This window comes from Medicago sativa, chromosome 8 (genome assembly GCF_051527215.1).
Source record: "Medicago sativa cultivar Bolivia chromosome 8, Bolivia_mono, whole genome shotgun sequence".
NCBI lineage: Eukaryota > Viridiplantae > Streptophyta > Magnoliopsida > Fabales > Fabaceae > Medicago > Medicago sativa.
This window is the reverse complement of record NC_140756.1, coordinates 91,542,947-91,561,820: the sequence shown is the minus strand read 5'-3', so window position 1 is coordinate 91,561,820 and position 18,874 is coordinate 91,542,947. Positions and strand designations below refer to the sequence as shown.

Here is an 18,874-nt window from a genome sequence, read left to right as displayed (position 1 = left end):
CAACTCATTGGTTCTTACTTCAAAATGTGTAAGAAGTTCTTTAAGTGACTCAACAAGTTCATCTCTGGGAATTTTGGAATATACCTCGTTTTCATCTTCTGAGTCTGAATCTGATCCAGCTTCTGAAGTTGCTGTTGCTACCAACCCAACAGCTACCTTTGCATCTTCATCAGCTTCCTCTTTATCAGATCCAGATTCACTACCCAAATCATCCCAGGTTGCCATTAAACTCTGCTTAATCTGCTTCTTGAATTTGCTTGGTTTGAATGTAGACCTCTTTGACTTGTCCTTTGACTTTTCTCTTTGAAGATCAGGGCATTCAGCAATGAAGTGTCCCGGCTTCTTACAGTTGAAGCATCCCTTCTGATCTTCTTTCTTTGAGCTTCTGGAGTTACCCCTTCTGGAGAGAAACTTTCTGTTCTTCTTGGCCAGATATTGAAGTCTGTTTGAGAGCATGGCCATTTCAGCAGCATCTGGTTCAAAATCTGAACTTGACTGTTCTTCCTCTTCAGATTCAACCACTTTGAGAGCTTTTGATGACTTGCCTTTGGATGGAAGAGCTATTGATTTACTCTTCTTAGTAGACTCATGTTCATTAAGACTTAACTCATGAACTTTGAGAGAACTAACAAGATCTTCGACACTTAAAGTGTTTAAATCTTTAGCTTCCTCAATGGCAGTCACCTTTGGTCTCCATCTGGCAGGTAAGCTTCTGAGTATCTTGCTTACATGATCAGAAGCAACATAGCTCTTCTTTAGAATCTGTAGCCCAGAAACTAAGGTTTGAAACCTTGAGTACATCTCCTCAATAGTTTCATCATCCTTCATTTTGAATAACTCGTACTGATGTACAAGCAGGAGTGCCTTTGCTTCTTTGACCTTCTTGCTCCCTTCATAATTTGAACAGAGAGAAGCAAACATAGCTTTAGCAGTGGATTTGTCACTCATCTTCATGTATTCTGCTTTGGGTATGGCAGTGACAAGGGCTCCTCTGATAATATGATTCTTCTTGTAGAGTTTCCTCAGTTCTGGAGTATGTTTCTTTCTATCCACAGCAGCTCCTTCTTCATCAAGGACTAAATCACCAACACCATCTTCCAGAATATCTCATAATTCTTCATCTAGGCTCATGATGTAACTGTAAAAGTTGGTCTTCCACCAAGAGAACTCTTCAACATCTCCATTGAATTTTGGAATCTTTCCAACACTGGATTTCTTACTATCACTATAATCATGTGAGACATGTTTATAGCTAGTATCACCAGAACCATTAGGAGGAGGAGTAGACATGTTTTTCTCAGATCTTTGACTGTTGCACGGTTAAGTGTTACACAACAGACCAAGGCTCTAGATACCAATTGAAGGTGAGAAAAACACAAGAAGGGGGGGTTGAATTGTGTTTTTGAAAAATTCTTCGTTTCTCCTAAAAACTGAACACACTGATCAGAAGCTAAGTGAGACAGCTTCTGAAGTGATAATCAGAATCTAAATGCAGCGGAATAAAACAGAGAGAGAGAAGAAGAACGACACAAAGCAATTATCCTGGTTCCTTCCACAAACCGGAAGTAGTCCAGTCCCCCTTGCACTTCCAAGGAGATTTCACTAAGAGTAATATCTGATTACAATTGCTCAAGCACACAAGCAAGAGACTTCCTTTGCTCAAGCACACAAGCTAGAGACTTCCTTTGCTCAAGAACACAATCAAGAGACTTCCTGCTCAAGCACAACTGCAAGAGACTTCCTAACTAAACAAAATTACACAGAAAATTGTTTAAGGTTGAACACTTGATATACAATCAGAGGTGCTTACAATACAAATCAGATACAGACTCAATGGACTTAAGAATTTCTAAGATATGACTTTGAGACACAGAAATTCTAAGTGAATGCAGAACAATTTCAGCAGAGGTTTGACACTTGTAAAAATGTTATGAGTCTTTCGTTCAGCGTTCTTGCATTACCAAATCTCTAGGTCTTCACTCCTTTATATAGAGGTGTGAAAGAGACGTTGTGAAATTGCCAGCACCCAAAGAGTCGTTGTTGAATCTTGATCTTTCACCTTTGATCTTTTGCCTGATTTGGTTGTTGTCCTATGAAGAACTAATTTGAAATCCATTCCTTATCCAAAGGAACATCTATGCAGGCGAAGCCGTATTCTGGAGCTGTTTTCTTGTCTTGTAGCGTGGACACAAAACAGAGTAGTGGAGAACGTGGTTGTACAATTCGTACAAATGTCAACGCTTTCGTCCAAATTGCAAGCACATGCCTTCAAACACCTTTGAAATGACCGTTGCAAAATTCCACTAATCCTTTGTAGCATTTTCGAATCCAATAGACAGCTTTTGCAGTGATAATTCTTCAATTCTTGAATCTTTGCAAATCCAGTTGATATTCAGCTTCTGGTGAAATAGCTTCTGATGATGCAGCTTCTGATGATATGGCTTCTGGACCTCTTGTCTTCAGGAGCACTATTCTTACTTCAGAAGCGACTTAACTTCAGAAGCACGTTGCCTTCAGAATCATCTAAGCTTCACTTTCTTTTGCTCTTTATTTGCTCATTCAGAACCAATGATGATGTAACTTTTTAATTATGGTCCTGTACACTTGAACAAATATTAGCTAGTCCAATTTACAATTTTTAATACCTTGTTATCATCAAAACTCTTTAAGGTTCATTGTTAAACACATTTTGTTCCAACAGATATCCCATGCTTGTTTGGAAGTTTAGTGCACTGCCAAGTAGAGTGATAAGATTCTGATCCATGGATGCAAGAGTGGCATGAAAAATAAGTTGATCTTGCCTTCTCCAATATACATAGTCTCCATGAGTTTTTGACTTGAGATTGAGTTGTGCCATCAACAAATTTGAGGAGATCATAACCAATGAGAAATGCCCACTCCACTTATTTGGTTGTTGTTGTACAACTAACAAGGAATGCATTGAATTGCACTTTGCATGTAGAAAAGTTAGATCCCGTAAGTTTGTTTGATTGATGACTATGTAGTATGTATGAAGGAGGATGAGTCGATGACACAGGTGATTCTGTTGATGGCTAAGGTGTATAGGAAGGGGTTAGAATGGGTTGCAAAAGATCAAATAAATGATAACCGCAAACAGTAGAGTGATAGACAAACGAAGTTAATCGGTAACCAAGTTCGGCCAATTGTGCTCATATCTCACACTACATAGACTACATAGGAGCTAAAGTTCCGATTTATTGTGCCTACGCCTCACTAGCCTCGCTCGTTCCTCCATGCCTACTTGTGATACTATCCACATGTATAAGCTAGGTATATTTGTGTAATTGTGATGTATTCTTTTTTTTTTTTTTTTTGGTTATATTACAGATTTCTTCTATCTGTTTTAGTGGATTTGCTTTGCTAAATGCTAATATATCAGTTTGTTATGATATCTTATATAATATATCGGTTTTGATATAAAAAGAGTATAATATCATCACTTGTTTTTTATAAATGTATGGACACTTGCTTTTTTCTGTCAACTATATTGATATAAAGCATTAATATTTATCTAGAGAGTTTTTATCAAGAATTTATCAAGAAAAGGCCTCAACCAATTAAATTTGTTATTTAGCGGAAATCAAGGGAGGTAATAGTGTGTAATTTGTTATTTGCTAACAATTAATTATTAGAAAGGAAATTTAGAAGTTTAGTCTGCATGAAACAGAAAGCAATACTTGTATGTATGATATATCTGAATTCAACCATCGTACAACAGTGCCATCATCTATACGACTCAAAATTAAAGCTATACCAAATTACAAGTAGATATTGGAAATTTGGAATCATAACAGGAAGACTAAAACAAAAGGTTGAAATTGAAACACAGCTGATTTTCTTCACTAAAACACACATGATGCATGGAATCAACCATCTAACGTATATATTATTTGATCCACACCAGCTACTACTTATATTTTCTTTCTTTTTGACACACACTTATATTTTCTTTTATTTGTGTCAACCATATTAATTATTTATATATTAGTCAATTCATGCATTTCCTTAATTAATCACCCCCACCTTCACCATAACCCCCACCATGACCATAACCCTCACCATAACCAGAGCCCTGCCCAGAGCCTCCACCTCCTCCTCCACCGCCACCTCCACCACCTCCTCCACCGCCACCACGACCACCACCGCGACTTCTACCACTTGATCCTGAACCAGCCCGAGAGCCTGCATATGAGCCTGCTTCCGACCCTGCCCCGGAACCAGACCCAGAACTAGAAGATGATGAGGACGATGAACTTGAGGAAGAGCTAGAACCAGAACCAGAACCAGAGCCTGCACCGGCTCCGGCTCCAGAGCCACTACCACCTCCAATTCCCAAACCAACTCCTGCACCAAGTCCAATTCCCAATCCACCAAGGTCCAAACCCAAATCCTTCCTAGCCACTCTGCTTTCTGATTCAATAACTGACACCAAAACAAGTAGTGCAAGTAAACAACACGACCAAGGTGCAGCCATTATTGTAGCAGCTTGAGTCTTGAAGTAGCAAATCAAGCAAAGGTAAATTAAGGATATCGAACTATATAGTATACTATTTATTATATAGAATTGAACAAACTTTAGAGGGTATGCAGTGTATTTGTTGTTGATACTCTGAAGAGGTTTTGTAGTATTTATAGCTGCTGAATGCATGCTCTAGTTTTGGTGTGAACATGCGGAATGATTATTTAAAGTTTGAGGCTAGAAAGTGGGGGAAATCATATTTGCGTGGCATATTTGGATTTGGATGGACATAAACTTGTGGTTGAAGCGCCTTGAACATGCACATTCGCATGATTTATGACATGTGCCAATACAATATGTCGACTCATATGATGGCCACTAACCATAGTGGAGGATGAAAGGCTTTTTATTATTGACTATATGCATGATAATATGGCATGGTGTTTTTGCTAATTTTAAAATTTTAATTATGTTATTATTATTACTGATCCTTTGAGTGGACAGCTCATCTCATGGTTATAGGTGAGGTAGCGATTTTGTCTGTGCACACGAAAGTCTACTTTTTGTTTTGCCAATAGTGGTGGTGCCACTGTCAAGTCTCCTAAATTTTGTATAAGGTAATAGTGGTATATATATCATTGACTTTTTCTTGCATGGTGACCAATTTGCACTTAGATTACTATATCTAGGTGTTTATTCTTATAGAAGGTTCAAGAATGCTTTTATTTACCCTTGTGAGTGACTTACTCAGTGGGGGATCATTGATCATTTCTGAACTCTTCTTTTGGATTCATATTTTTGGAGTGACTTCTAAGATAGGATGCTTGAAAATCGTTTGATATTTTAATAGTGATGGTACCATTCTCAGTGAATAGAAATTATGTATTGCATACTCTCACAATTTATAAGGCGATGGCCAATGTCGATTAAACAAAGAATAACAGCATTTTTTTTTCTTTTTTCCTTTGCGTAAATCAGGTATCATTCGCTCGCGACCGTAGAGACTAATCCGTCGAACTTGGTGGGACCAGATGGACGACAAACTCTCCCTAAAAGTTTTAAGTTGCTGCATGCCAAAAGACTAGATTGGGACTAGAACATTCAACTTATATGTCTCTTTTGTTTCTGTTTGGTACAATATACATATATTTATGTCAAAATTTTCCTTCAATATCGAGTTTCAGGTGTCTTATATATTCAAAACTCTCTCTGTTTTTTTTTATCAAAAAAGTTTAATAATTTAATATCATAATCATATTTTATAGATGATACATTATTCCTACATGTTGTATCAACCATTATTCATAAACTATACATTATCCATAATTTTGACACTCTTTTTGTGTTTCTTATTTCTACACTATGAAGTCTTTTTTTGACAAAAATGTTATACACTATGAAGTTTGTGTGTGTGTATACACACCGGGTAAAATTATATTGCTAGTTAAGATTGTGAATTAAAGTGATAACAATAAGTTAGACTTAAAATAAAACACAGAGACCATGTAGAATAATCAAATATAAAGGATGAATGCTCTTTATATTGGCGATAGTGCTAATCCTATATTCAGGTAGTAATTCCTTTATAACTATTTTTTCAGTTACTTTTATTTTTTTTATAGATAGATTAAATAAAATGATCATACTCAATAGAAAAAAATTATTGTGATTATTTTACTATGATCGTTTTTATATAAATCATAAGGGTTAAGCATTTGATTTGAATAAACACAATGGATTGTGCAGAGATTTACGATCATCAGTAGCAGCACTGAGGGATTTCCACTTTAGAATGAGATTTCGTTCTGGTATTAGACTTCCATCACTATTTAAAAATGCTACGTGACTTGGCGGCTATTTAGGGATACATTTTGATTATGGTAAAAATCACCTAGACTTTCATCGCCTCATCGGGTTTTGTGAAAATCACTTACTCTCTTCCAAGTTTCACCCTTAGCCCCCCACCTATGGAGTTTCATCTCCAACAAAATAAGGTAGATCCCATATTACGTGAGGACCAATACTTTGGTTTGGACTTCACTCCCATTTGAGTCAGACCTCTCGTTTTTTCTTTTTGTTTTATTTATTTTGTTGTTCAATTTTGTTGTTTTGAACTGTGATCTAGTAGTGTTATCGTTTATTCTTTTATATGTTTGTCTATGATGTTTGTTCTCGTTAATCTTGTGTAATGTAAATTTTTGAGTTAAGCATACTTAATTCTCGTGATTTAAATTTTTATCCCACGTTAAACATGCTTGTCGCAATTACCTGTCGGTGTTTAGTCGTAGAAAACTGGTGCATTATTTTGTTAATGAAATCTACGTACCTTGTGATCGAATGTCTAGGTAAGCTCATAAACTACTTGAGTGCTTTCTCCTTTAGGATTTCAAATAGCAACTTGCACTTCAAAGGTCCAAGGCTCCTATTATGCCCATCAAAGTGTTGAAGACTGGCGGATGTTCTCGAAGATATCCTTTCTTGTTAAAGTTCTCCAAATGTGAGGGTTTAAAGTTTAATATGACCACAACATCCCATATTTTGGGGCATATAGGGGGTTGTGGATCTTGAACCTCCACTTCTTGTTCTTGATAGCCTCTCATGTTATATTTATTGGACTTGCGTTTTGATGTATTCATTTTGCTGACATAACTCATTAATTGTCGTTTGAATTGCCGTCAACGTCTCTTCATGTTTACATTGGTTGTTGATCATACCATCTTTTCTCAGATGATCAGAGGTTGCTGTGACTATTTTCTTTTTTGCCCATATACGACACCAAGTGTTCCTCCTAGAATTATCAATGGGTGGTGTGTATGTAGGTTTATCCGCTTCTTCAATGCAAAGAGGCAGATGAGAATTAGGGTTGTATCAGAGTCACCTCCTATATGGTGTATTCATAGTCCAGTTAGCTTCCTTTAGGTCTATACCAATGGACACAATCTTATGCTCGAGATTTTGCCCACATGGTTAATCCTATTGTGACCGAGCCAAAATGACTTGTACCAGGGCAATCATGACTAGGAAGGGTTGTCAAAATTTAGGATTGAGTTCGTCGAGCTCGAATGTAGGCCAAGTAGTTCATATATGGGCCTCAAGACGTGTAGGTTCTTCCAGACAAGTCTTGACATCAAATCTACATGGGAAATGTTAACTTGTGCCCTCAGGGCACAAGTTAATGATTCAAAATAGAAATATTTTATTGTAATTAATGCATATGACTTTAACTTTTTTACTTTTCAATAATTGAATGCACAAAATTTAAGAAAATGTTTCCATTTTTGAGTTGCTTAACATGTGCCCTAAGGGCACAAGTTAACATGACCCAATCTATATAGGTACAATAACCATGTCAAATCTATCTATCTATATGTATTTGGTCCCCATTATTACAATTTAATAGCTTGTATATGATGACATTTTAGGTGGAATACCGAGTTTGAAACCCATAATCAGTTTATTTTTATCATAAAATTAGCCCTTTTATAATTAATAATAAATTAAAACCCTAAATTAACAAAACTCAGCAGGAAAAATAAAAACGCTGCCAATTTGCTCTCGCTGTTTATCAGAAACAAGTTGGATCAGAGTCGCACCAAACTCAACTCTCCGGAAAACGCAGACAAAGTTGTTCATCGCCGGCCATCAGAAAAACAGTGACCAATTCTGGCGAGCGCGATGACGCGATTTCAACACGATTTGCCTCAGCAATAACCGCCCCTGCAACAGGCAATCGCGGCCATCATCGATTGAAGTTCACAATGAGGCATAGTCATGGTTCATTTCCTCCTCATCTCTTAGAAAACAAACTCGCCGCTCAAGAAGCAGAAATCGAGCGACTCGCTAGCGACAATCGCCGATTAGCAAACACACACAAAGCCTTGAGAGATGCACTTGTATCCGCTGCACAAGATGTGCAGAAGATTAAGTCACACATTAGAAGCACACAAACTGAAAGTGATATTCAAATTAGAGTGTTGTTAGATAAGATTGCCAAAATGGAGGTTGATATTAGAGCTAGTGATAGTGTTAAGAAAGAGCTTCAACAGGCGCATATTGAGGCTCAGAGTTTAGCGGCTTCGAGACAGGAATTGAGTGGGGAAATTCAATTGGCTACTCAGGAATTGAAGAAGGTTATTAGTGACGTTAAGTGTTTGCCGGATTTGCACGCTGAATTGGATAGTTTGGTGCAAGAGCATCAGAGGATACGGTTAGTATTGAAGTTTGTTCAGTATGTGGCATTACCTTCATGTAATCGATACTGAATTATTGGTTTTTCACATAACATATTGGCATTGTTTGATCTATGCAGTATGCAACTGATTCTGCCTAGTATGATATGACATTATTTTGTTTGTTTTAGTTGTTATATGAGTAAAGACCCAAATTGTCACTTTTAACTGTAGGACTGTATTATCGATATTACAAAATGATCATGAAATTGCACGCTTTTAATCAAATTTATCCATATGTTGCTATTTGTGAATAATGTTATATAGGCATTTGATAACAGATCGAGACAGAGGGACAAACTTGATTAACATTTTTCAATTTTAGGAATCATTTTGGAATATTGATAATGTGGGAGGCTAGGTTGATACAACTATACAATTTCAAGGATCAATTTGGATGTTTACTCGTTATTATATATACCATGAGAATAAACATCAGATTACAATGTTTTCTATCAGCAAAAGCTGCATATTTTACCCCTTCCCATAGCATAACAATCTAAAACAATCTAAGAAATTTTTCATGTTAGTTTATCAATGGTGAGTACAGGAATAGAAAAGTTAGGACCCATATGCTCTTGACAAGGACTATTGCTTTCTCCCTATGACTGCATTCAGGATATGTCATGTTATCTTTGAAGTGGGTATCATGTGTGGCATAATAGTTTGAGTTTCCTATTGTCAGTTCAAAACCTGTACGAAGGACTCCTATATCATTTGAGGATGTGGTGAAATTAATTTTGATATCTATCAATTTGTGCCATTATATGCCCAACATTTTAAATCATTTGTTACTCTTTTGCATTGCATACTTTCTGTCTCAGTTTGTTGCCTTGAATTTTTTATGTTAAACTTCTCTTGTAAATGTTCAAATCTGCTTGGTTAATAGTGACACATTCGAATATGAAAAGAGCAAAAATGTTGAGCTGGTAGATCAATTGAAAGCAAAAGAGAAGAAACTAATAGGGATGGCAAGAGAAGTTGAAATGTTGCGGACTGAGATTTCAAATGCTGAGAAAAGAATAAATGGTAAGTCTCCGGCTTCAGTAGGTTGTTGTCTCTGTTTACGATACTCCTATACATATATGTTTCTGATGCATTGATATTTGATACTACGAAAACAGCACCTAATCTGTTTGGAGCTGTTCCCCCAGCAGATGGCAGTGGTGCCTTTCTTGATCCTTATGGGAGAGTTCATGGTCAAATGGCTTTTGGGCAAGTGGGAGAGTCTATGGTACCAGTTGGTGACAGCAATGGAGTAGGAGTTGTAAATAGTAATGATGGTAGCGGTGCTGGTTGGGCAGGTCAATATGATCCATCAGTTGCTGGGAGGTGAAGTTTAATGAGTGAGGATCAATCAAATGCAGCTTGACTTCAGCTTTTATTGGTACTATGCAATGGGGATGTGATGATTTTTCCTCTGTAAATCTCAGATTGGATGGTTTTATTGATTGCTCATTTCCTTAAAACATAACACAGTTCTGCGAATTGTTGAATTAGACTGCAAATGGAGTCAGAGATATGTCTCTCAAACAACTTACAGCAGGTGAAGTTGTAAGTCCTGTAAACATATCCATGTATTAGCGAGCTATATATTGTTGATTTTTAAGATTTTAACCTGGAGGAAGAAATCTTATGAAACATGCTTAGGATTTTTTTTCCATCAGAAAGGATGAGACTGTTTGCAAATCATGCTAACAAGTACACTCAAATTGTCTTTTCCTGTGTTGGTTTAACGATTTACTTAACTTTTCACATCAATACTGTTTCATAATTGCCAACTTGAGTTTGATTTTTCCTTCAGCAATTGTAGATGCCCGAGTTATAACTGGTTGTGTATACTCTCAGTCTCAGGGATAGTAGACTTATTTTCAACAAATACACAATATAATTAGGTCTAGGAAATTGAAATTAGATATTCTCCCTTTTTCGGTGTGCAGAATTGAACCTAGGTCACCAAGGTTGAAGAACAAATTTTCAACCAAATGATTCTGGGGTAACCGGCACATAAGACATTCTCCTAGTTATATATAAGCAGGTAAAATTAAAACACCCTCGACAATTTTTGGAAAATCTGTGAATAGCTAGAAATACGTTCATCCAATCTTATACAAACAATAAATAACTTACATCAACAAGTATATATCCTTAAGAACTTAATCTTATTAAGATCTCAACAACACTAATAACAACTAACCTTACCATCATCAAGACTAGCTTTTTAATTCCTATAACAGCACTAAAAAACATCTGTACAAGGGAGTGCACGCCCCCACCTTACAAAGGAGGGCTGCATTTGGCTTTTGTCTCAGCATTCAAATGGGATCCGGACTGAATCGAGGAGTTGGATTCGGAAATTAAAAATCATTGAAAAGGTTAAATTCTTCCTTTGACGGATTTGTCACGATTTCGCCCCTACTCATTGCAGAGAAATGGGTGCTTCTAATTTTCGACCTCGATGTCACAAAACCAAGTTGGAGACTTCCTCTGTTGTGTAAGGGATTGTGTGCTTCCTTTTCAAATATGGCATACCTTAGGGTTATATGGTTTGAGTTTTTATTTGCAAACAATTCATGCTTAGTGAAATTAACTCTATCTAAATCATGAAATGAGTCTTGGGAACTCTCTCCAACAACACTTCAGTTGTCAGCCTTTGGTAGATTTGGAGATCGATAAACACCCACTGTATTAGTAAGCAAGTTAATCCTAATGCAGCTTTGTCCAATATTTATGAGATGGTTACAACTTTAAACATTTGCTTTCCTTGCCATATTCTTGAGGATAGAGACAACAAACTTGTTTCTTGGCACCCCCTCAGGGGAAACTTTCACTATTATTAATGTGGATGTCATTGTTTTTTTTGGGAACCCAGAGCATGCTAGTTGGGGGTTGTTACCAGAAATTCTGAAGGGAATTGGCTCTCAGTATGGCAGGTAACCTTGAAATTTCAAACATGTACGTTGAGCTTGCTACTATTAATCACAGGCTAGAAAAGGCCACTATTTCAAACAAGAGAGTTTTATAAGCCTTTATACTCTGTCTCTACGTTACATTGAGCTAATTTGTAATATTGTGTCTCCTCCTTACAACATCTATGCTGCCCTTAGCTTCGTTATATTATATCTTCTGCAGTAGAATTGAAATATTCATGTCAAACACACTGCCTTTGGGAAATCAATCATGCAAAGATGGAAAACATATTCCAATGATAGATTGCTGAATTTTGATGACCCTTCGGACTGGTCTGACCACATCTATGTTGACCTTTTTAAGGCATTAGTTCGGTTTCTTTTCTTTTGTTTCTTTTCCTTTGTCTACCAAAAAAATCTCAACTTCACGTCCCAAAACAATGTAGTTGGAGAAGACATTTTTAAGTGAGAGTAATGAAAACAAATAAAAAATTTACAAAATTAAACTATAAATATATTAATCACTCATATATGTTAAAAATAAATCATTTGATTTAATTTTTAATTTTCCAACAATAGGGATTCAGCTTTGACTGTTGAATCAACTTTTTTCGACTCAACCAACTGAGCTACAAATATATACGTAATTATTTAGTGAGACCTTGGATATATTAAACAATATTATAAGTGTTGAATATGTTTTGCAGTTTACTACAAACTTTAAATTTTATTTTTCGTCCCATTACAAAAATCACTCTTTGGTTCCTACATTGAATAATTTTTTGCACACATGTTTATGACATTATAAAATGTTCCTCTATAAATATTTAAAATATTATAACATTGGATGAATTAAATATAATTCTTTTTAATACTAAAAGATCAAGATAAAAGTAACGAAAATATGGATCTAAAAATCAAACGTCAAACTCTTTTTGTAAGAGCTTTTTTAATTTTCTAAATCTTACAAAAATGTATGAAACTTAAGAACACTTTGATGAGATAGCTCAAGTCTCAATAAATTTAATCGTAGATCTTGAATTCAAATTCAACATTTTAAATGATTTTGAAGTTGTGCGTGAATGATAAGTAGCACAAAAGAAAAAGTAAGAAAAGGAAAGTGAAAATCAAGCCAAATGATTTGTGCATAAGTTTTCGTTAATAATTTTTTGAACTAGTCCACACGTCTTAACGCAATTCATAAAAATGCTGAAATTATTAGGTCGGACATCATAATCGGGATTTGAACTGCGCGACATTGTGTGTGAGTTTACAATAACTTTGTCATTTCGTCTATCTTAAAAAAAAAGATTTTAATTTTGAACTATGATTTTTCATACAACTAATAATTGGGCCTAATGAAGGCCCGTTAAATCACCATCCTCTATAAAAAGTTGCGCTTTTCTTCCATTTCCTTTCGTTTTCTCTGTTCTTTCTGTTGAATTGCTGATCGATCGAGTCTGTCTCACTCATGGCGGAGGTACGTTCCTGAATCACAACCCAATATTCATTTTTAATTTCAATTTAATTTCCTTTTTTCGCTTTTCAGTAATTCTGATTCCTTTCCCATTTTCGCTTTTGCATATTCATCTGTTATACAATGTGTATTCTCTCGCTGATCTATTCGATCGTTTTGTTTCCTTTGACTATTTTTCCTTCCTGTAAGATTGCATGTAATTCTATTCTATACGTGACGTTTGCAGCATTTCATTTTTAAATTTTAAATTAATGTCGTTGCTGGTTTTCTTATAGTTCAGTGTTGTTTTAATAGATTAAGATTAGACAAAAAAAGCCCTGATTTTGAATTATGTGGAGCAGCTTGGTCCTTCTACTAACCTGTATCTAATAACATTGCTTATTGTCAAATTAGAAGGACCAATTTGCTTGACGTCATTAAAAATAGGTCTTTTATACCTATTTGCATATAATTTCGGGGGGTAATTGGTTATTTACTCTTAAACTAATCTTTAGGTCCCTTGTACTTTTTGGATTTTCAAATAATCCAGTCTCGAATATAAGCTAAAAATACATATATTTGGCTGTGTTGAATATATGAAATTTAACTACTTTCACCCTATTCAACGATATCATTTCTGAAATACCCCTTAATTAATATAAGCTAAAAATACATATATTTGGCTGTGTCCCTTGTACTTTTTTGCATCCTTATAATCAGTCCTCTAATGGTAGGGATCCGATTGTAAATTCTTAAATCTATTGGAATTGCAGTTGACAATTTCAAAACTATAAGGACCTTAGTTTCAGTGGAGGCTTGTTTGAACATCCCACAAAATGAAAGGACTCGCCAACAATTTAATTTAATGGTAGTTTTTGTTAGTATGGTTGCTTCTCTACTTAATCAAACCAAAAGGTCTAAATTAATAGCCATAATCATTTTATACTGTGCTGGTGGACGGTGGTATGTCAATATGTCACAACTGCCTCGGGGATTAATTTATTTTTTGAATATTGACTCCACAATGGTTATTTTCTTTATAGTGCTAGTATGTTACTTATTATGATTCATTTCACCTATATCTTTGTTATCACAAAAAAAAAAATGTCATGTGACAATTTTGTTGCACCTTTTGACATTTGATCACAGCGTTTTAAGTTAGCCGTCTAATGTTGGTTCTAGTTTTTCTGTAATAGCAGTGATCCCTCTATGACACAATTTACATATGATTTTGAATCAAGATGTGTATTTTGTCTGTTTACGTTTTCTTCGTTCTTATGGATCATATATTTAAGACATGCTAATATTCATTGCTTAAAACTACATGGTATGTTACATGATCATTCACTAGCTATCTGTCGAGACACATATTATCCCATTTGTGTTTTAATTTTAATGCCACATATATCTTTATATCTTGTCCTGCACTCTTTTTCCTGACTTAATATTGTGTTGCTTCCTTTCCAGATTGAGCTAAAAACAGCACCTGTTGATTTTCGTTTTCCTACAACTAATCAAACCCGGCACTGTTTCACTCGCTACATAGAGTTTCACAGGTGGATTTCCTGACTCTTGGCTATATGTTCAGCAAAATGAGTTTTTTAAGTCTTTAATTTAATCGTGACTTTAATTACAGGTGCATGACAGTAAAAGGTGAAAACTCAGGCGAATGTGAGAAATTTGCCAAATACTACCGTTCTCTTTGCCCCGGTGAATGGGTAAGCATCCCTTAACTTTGTTTCATTAGCAAGCTTCTTAACTTACTGGATTACTTGGTTCGGGCTGACCGCAAATTTACCTTAATGTAAAGATTGATGTTAGTGAAACTTAATGCGATTTATGGTGTTCAACACTGCATGAGAGCTAGTCCTTTCCACCAGCTAGTTTTAAACATTTAAGAACTGGAATTTTTTGTTGTTGCGATAAGAATCAATGAACTCCCAGTTCAATTCTCAACTTTTTATGCATTTGGATTGCCCTTATGTAGTAGTACTAATTGATGCAATTGTCTATCTATGTTTTTACAATATATTCTAGTACATCGTTTAATGGAAGTTATTTTCTGACAATTGTTTGCTGATATATTATTCTGGTTTTGGATTACTCGTGTGCCATTTATCTGTTAGCCCTTTATGTCAAACCTCCATAAGATTCAATATATTTACTTATTATCTCCATGACTAATGGACCGTGTCTTATGTATGTCGTCTAGTTCTTTAGGATTTTACATGTTAGGCAATTTTCTTTGTTGACAAATGGACTTATTTATTTTAGTATTCAGTATTGACTAGAATAATGATGGCATTACATTTTTTCCCTTCCTAGACATTTATCTTCAATGAAGTTAACTTGTTCCAAGAGCCATGGTTGCTTGAAATTAATCTTCATGCTTTGTACTGGCAACGTTTTAGTTACATAATTTGAATAAGATAAATTGGTTATCTCTTTTTTTGAATTCATATATTTGCAAATGTGCCCATACATCAGTCCTTGGTAAATTGTAACTATGATGCTTAATATTTGTTCCAATTTCGATGTCTGTATTTTTTGTTAGGATTAGGCTAGTGAATTTGCTTGGAATACATTGCTTATTCATAAAAAAATAAAATAAAATCCGCCCTTCTAATTAATCTCTAGACATATACTCAACCCAGCAGACTCCATGCATGACACTAGTGATTACATTACTGCTAATATATTTTTCCCAGTTTTGCAAAGACCAACTTAGGTCAAATTTTGTGACAAATTTGAATTCTGGTATTGCACTCAAATGTCCGTTGCAAAATATTATAATGAAGTTCTTTTTGTTACCGTGTTTCGCTATTTAAAATTTCTGTTTGATGCAAATTATTGCAGGTTGACAAGTGGAATGAACAGAGGGACAATGGTACTTTTCCAGGACCTCTTTGAAAGCATGTGTGTTTGATACCCTTGTGACTTCTGAGACATGGAAATTCTTGAACATTCTGTTGGTTTATTTTCTTAAATACATTTGATTATCTTTACCGAGTCATGGTGTGGATCAATAAGGCAGTTTATGAATATTCATTGCTCCACAAATTCTTGAAACTATTTTTCATTTTAAGCTAATATAATGATTCTGATAGATTATTTTCTTTGTTCAGAAGATTGAATTTAATCTTAAATTTATCAGCTCCATCCCTCCAACCTACCCTAACAATTCCCCACCCTCTTTTGATAAAGAAAGCGATAATTAAAATTAGGAAAATGTGAACTAATATTAGTCAAGCAAATCGTGAGTGATGATGAATAATGATCAGGGTTTTAAATGGGCCCCGCAGCCCACTGCATTTAGATTGACTCATAAATTGGTGAGACATATACATATGTATTTCAAATAAGGGTCCTGCTAACCGGTGCCCCCGGGGCACTGGTTAAGCATACCATAAAAGGGTTGAGATGTATGTTAAATAGTATGTTACTAGCATTATTCTTTATTTGAGGATGTTAGCCACATTCTTCTCTTTTAACGCATGTTTCAACAAACTCTTTTCTATTGACTAAAATTTAAGGAAAATTACATTAATATCTCGTATGGTCTTTTAAAATATAATCCACACCTCCTCTATTTTTCCAAAGAACACAAACTTCCCTTGTCTCTAACACCTTTAGCAGCCGTTTGAGTTAAAAATAAAACCTTTAAAATTTCTGTTTGTTGTCATCTTCACTCATTTTCTTTCCAAGAAGCTGAGCAGAGAGTAGAGACGTTTTCAATTAATTATTTGTTTACAAACTGATATAGAACTAATCACTCAGCATCAACCAAATTGCTGCCATTATTTGTTCAAGTTAGAAAATAGAAATGCTTATTGTTCCTATGCTTCTGTCAGTTGCTCTAGCTGCCCTCCATTCGTCCAATAAAATATTCCCCTATAAATAATCTCAACTGGGCACTGGCCGTTCAACTTTATTCTCCCAAAGTGCAATGTTTGTATTTGTACTCTTCCACAAGCTTCATAATGTTGCCGCAAAAGGACCTCTATATATTATCACATGAAAGCTGATGCAAAACATAGAACAAAATTGGCTTAAATGCACTTTTCACCCTCTATGTTTCAAAAAGTTGCGATTTTGGCCCCCTATTAAAAAAAACCACTTTTCAGCCCCCCAACTTTACCCCCTTTTGCAACTCATAGGCCCCCTCTGATTTTGACTTGGTCAAAGCACAGGTGGCCAATAGATGGCCGCCACGTGGCATTTAATTAATTAAAAAAATAAAAAACAAAAAATAATTAAAAACGAATTTCGGTAAAAAAAAAGAATTAAAAAAGTATTTTAGTCCTTCCCAAAAGGGCAATATGGGAAATACGCCTTGGAAGTCCAAAATCACAAAATCATTTCTCCTCCTCCTTTTCTCTGTTCTTCCAGCCGAGAGTTTTCTCTCTTCCTCACCCATACACTTCTCCACCGCCGCCAAAGTCTAGTCCAAATCAAATCTACCAGCCATGGACACCACCGTGTTCCCTCTCCTCAGCTGCGTGTACGTTATCACCGCCAATCCCATCACATGATGCATCGGCACCAAACAAAGGAACAAAGTTTGAAGAAGATTGAGACAAGGTTGTTGTGTTGTGCTGTGGTGTTTTCGGGTAAGCCGCAAGCTTCTTGTGCTGTGATGGTGTGTAGAAAGAGCTTTTTTTTTTGGTAGGGAAGAGAGAAACGATGCGGCGGCGATTCATCGGAGGGATTTCTGGTGGAATGAAGCCTTCCGGGATTTCTGGTGGGTTGAAGGGAAGGTCTTCTTCTGGGATGATATTGTCGAATTCATCGGAGGTGGAAATTGCTTTGACGGTGAAGGAGAGAGTGGAGAGAGAGAATGGGGTTTTGGTGAGAGGGAATGTAAGTTTGTGAGTTGTGGGGAGGAGAGAAAAACAAGAGGAGGAAGAAGAGGAACGGAAAGAGAGAGAAGAGAGAGAATTAAGAGGAAAAATTCTTTTTAATTCCTTTTTAATTGGCCAAAATTCCTTTTTAATTATTTTTAATTATTTTTTGTTTTTTTATTTTTTTAATTAATTAAATGCCACGTGGCGGCCATCTATTGGCCACCTGTGCTTTGACCAAGTCAAAATCAGAGGGGGCCTATGAGTTGCAAAAAGGGGTAAAGTTGGGGGGCTGAAAAGTGGTTTTTTTTAATAGGGGGCCAAAATCGCAACTTTTTGAAACATAGGGGGTGAAAAGTGCATTTAAGCCAACAAAATTCCTAAGCTCGAGCAACCCTAAGCTCCGCCACACTTCCTTGCTCCTACCACACACAGTTCAATGCACTTCTGGGCTCTGCTGCACATCAAGAACGTCAACTTGCATCACTTCCAACCCTTGCATCAAGTAAATTATTACATGAAAAATAACAAGTCTTTTTTGAAAGAGAAAAATAACGAGTCTTAAAGATTCTTTCAAAAACGAGTCTTAAAAGATATGTGATAGCAACGAATTCAGTTGCTTAAGTACAAATATCATTTCTCTAAAAAGTATATAGGTTACTAAAACCCATTCCTCCATCTTTTTGATTATATCAAGCCTATCCCATGCCATGATGTACGGTCTCTCTCTCTCTCTCTCTCTCTCTCAATAAAATATTATTTTTTAAGAATTAAATATGAATTTTTATGTTTGTGACGTTTAAAAATTCATATTTAATTAATGTTTTGTTAAACAAAAATATTTTGTTGGAGAGACTGTTGTAACATTCTACACTACAAAATTTCATTCAAAAATATGAAGGCTACACGCGAGTTGGTTTCAAAGTAAAGATTAAAAGTGGTGAAAGAAAACTTTTTAA

General features: G+C 35.6%; 3 protein-coding genes across 5 annotated transcripts; 2 read left to right on the top strand and 1 right to left on the bottom strand.

Moving 5' to 3' along the window:
* Positions 1-3,682: 3,682 nt before the first annotated feature.
* LOC146903246 (uncharacterized) lies at positions 3,683-4,624 on the bottom strand. Its single transcript, XM_085738792.1, has one exon. It carries the CDS (start codon positions 4,493-4,495, stop codon positions 4,031-4,033), a length of 465 nt encoding a protein of 154 aa, XP_085594918.1. The 5' UTR covers positions 4,496-4,624; the 3' UTR covers positions 3,683-4,030.
* Positions 4,625-8,044: 3,420 nt separating this feature from the next.
* On the top strand, positions 8,045-10,470 carry LOC146903245 (FLX-like protein). Of its 3 annotated transcripts, none has more exons than XM_085738790.1 (3): positions 8,045-8,687; positions 9,599-9,738; positions 9,867-10,470. In XM_085738790.1, exons 1-3 carry the CDS (start codon positions 8,239-8,241, stop codon positions 10,043-10,045), a joined length of 768 nt encoding a protein of 255 aa, XP_085594916.1. In that variant the 5' UTR covers positions 8,045-8,238; the 3' UTR covers positions 10,046-10,470. The 3 variants fall into 3 exon arrangements, with proteins under 3 accessions (XP_085594916.1, XP_085594915.1, XP_085594914.1); XM_085738789.1 differs by having other exon boundaries at positions 9,864-10,470; XM_085738788.1 differs by having other exon boundaries at positions 9,834-10,470.
* A 134-nt stretch (positions 10,471-10,604) lies between these two features.
* Positions 10,605-16,185, top strand: LOC146903244 (Cytochrome c oxidase, subunit Vib family protein). Its single transcript, XM_085738791.1, has 4 exons — positions 10,605-13,098; positions 14,542-14,630; positions 14,711-14,792; positions 15,931-16,185. The coding sequence occupies exons 1-4, from the start codon at positions 13,090-13,092 to the stop codon at positions 15,982-15,984; spliced, it is 234 nt and encodes a 77-aa protein (XP_085594917.1). The 5' UTR covers positions 10,605-13,089; the 3' UTR covers positions 15,985-16,185.
* The last annotated feature ends 2,689 nt before the right edge of the window (positions 16,186-18,874 follow it).

Bases quoted from the DNA above. Each gene is read 5' to 3' on its own strand.
- LOC146903246 (XM_085738792.1), bottom strand. From the start codon at position 4,495: ATGGCTGCACCTTGGTCGTGTTGTTTACTTGCACTACTTGTTTTGGTG.
- LOC146903245 (XM_085738788.1), top strand. From the start codon at position 8,239: ATGAGGCATAGTCATGGTTCATTTCCTCCTCATCTCTTAGAAAACAAA. The intron at 8,688-9,598 runs GTTAGTATTGAA...CTTGGTTAATAG, and splicing joins CAAGAGCATCAGAGGATACG to TGACACATTCGAATATGAAA. The intron at 9,739-9,833 runs GTAAGTCTCCGG...CTACGAAAACAG, and splicing joins TGCTGAGAAAAGAATAAATG to CACCTAATCTGTTTGGAGCT.
- LOC146903244 (XM_085738791.1), top strand. The intron at 14,631-14,710 runs GTGGATTTCCTG...CTTTAATTACAG, and splicing joins CGCTACATAGAGTTTCACAG to GTGCATGACAGTAAAAGGTG. The intron at 14,793-15,930 runs GTAAGCATCCCT...AAATTATTGCAG, and splicing joins CTCTTTGCCCCGGTGAATGG to GTTGACAAGTGGAATGAACA.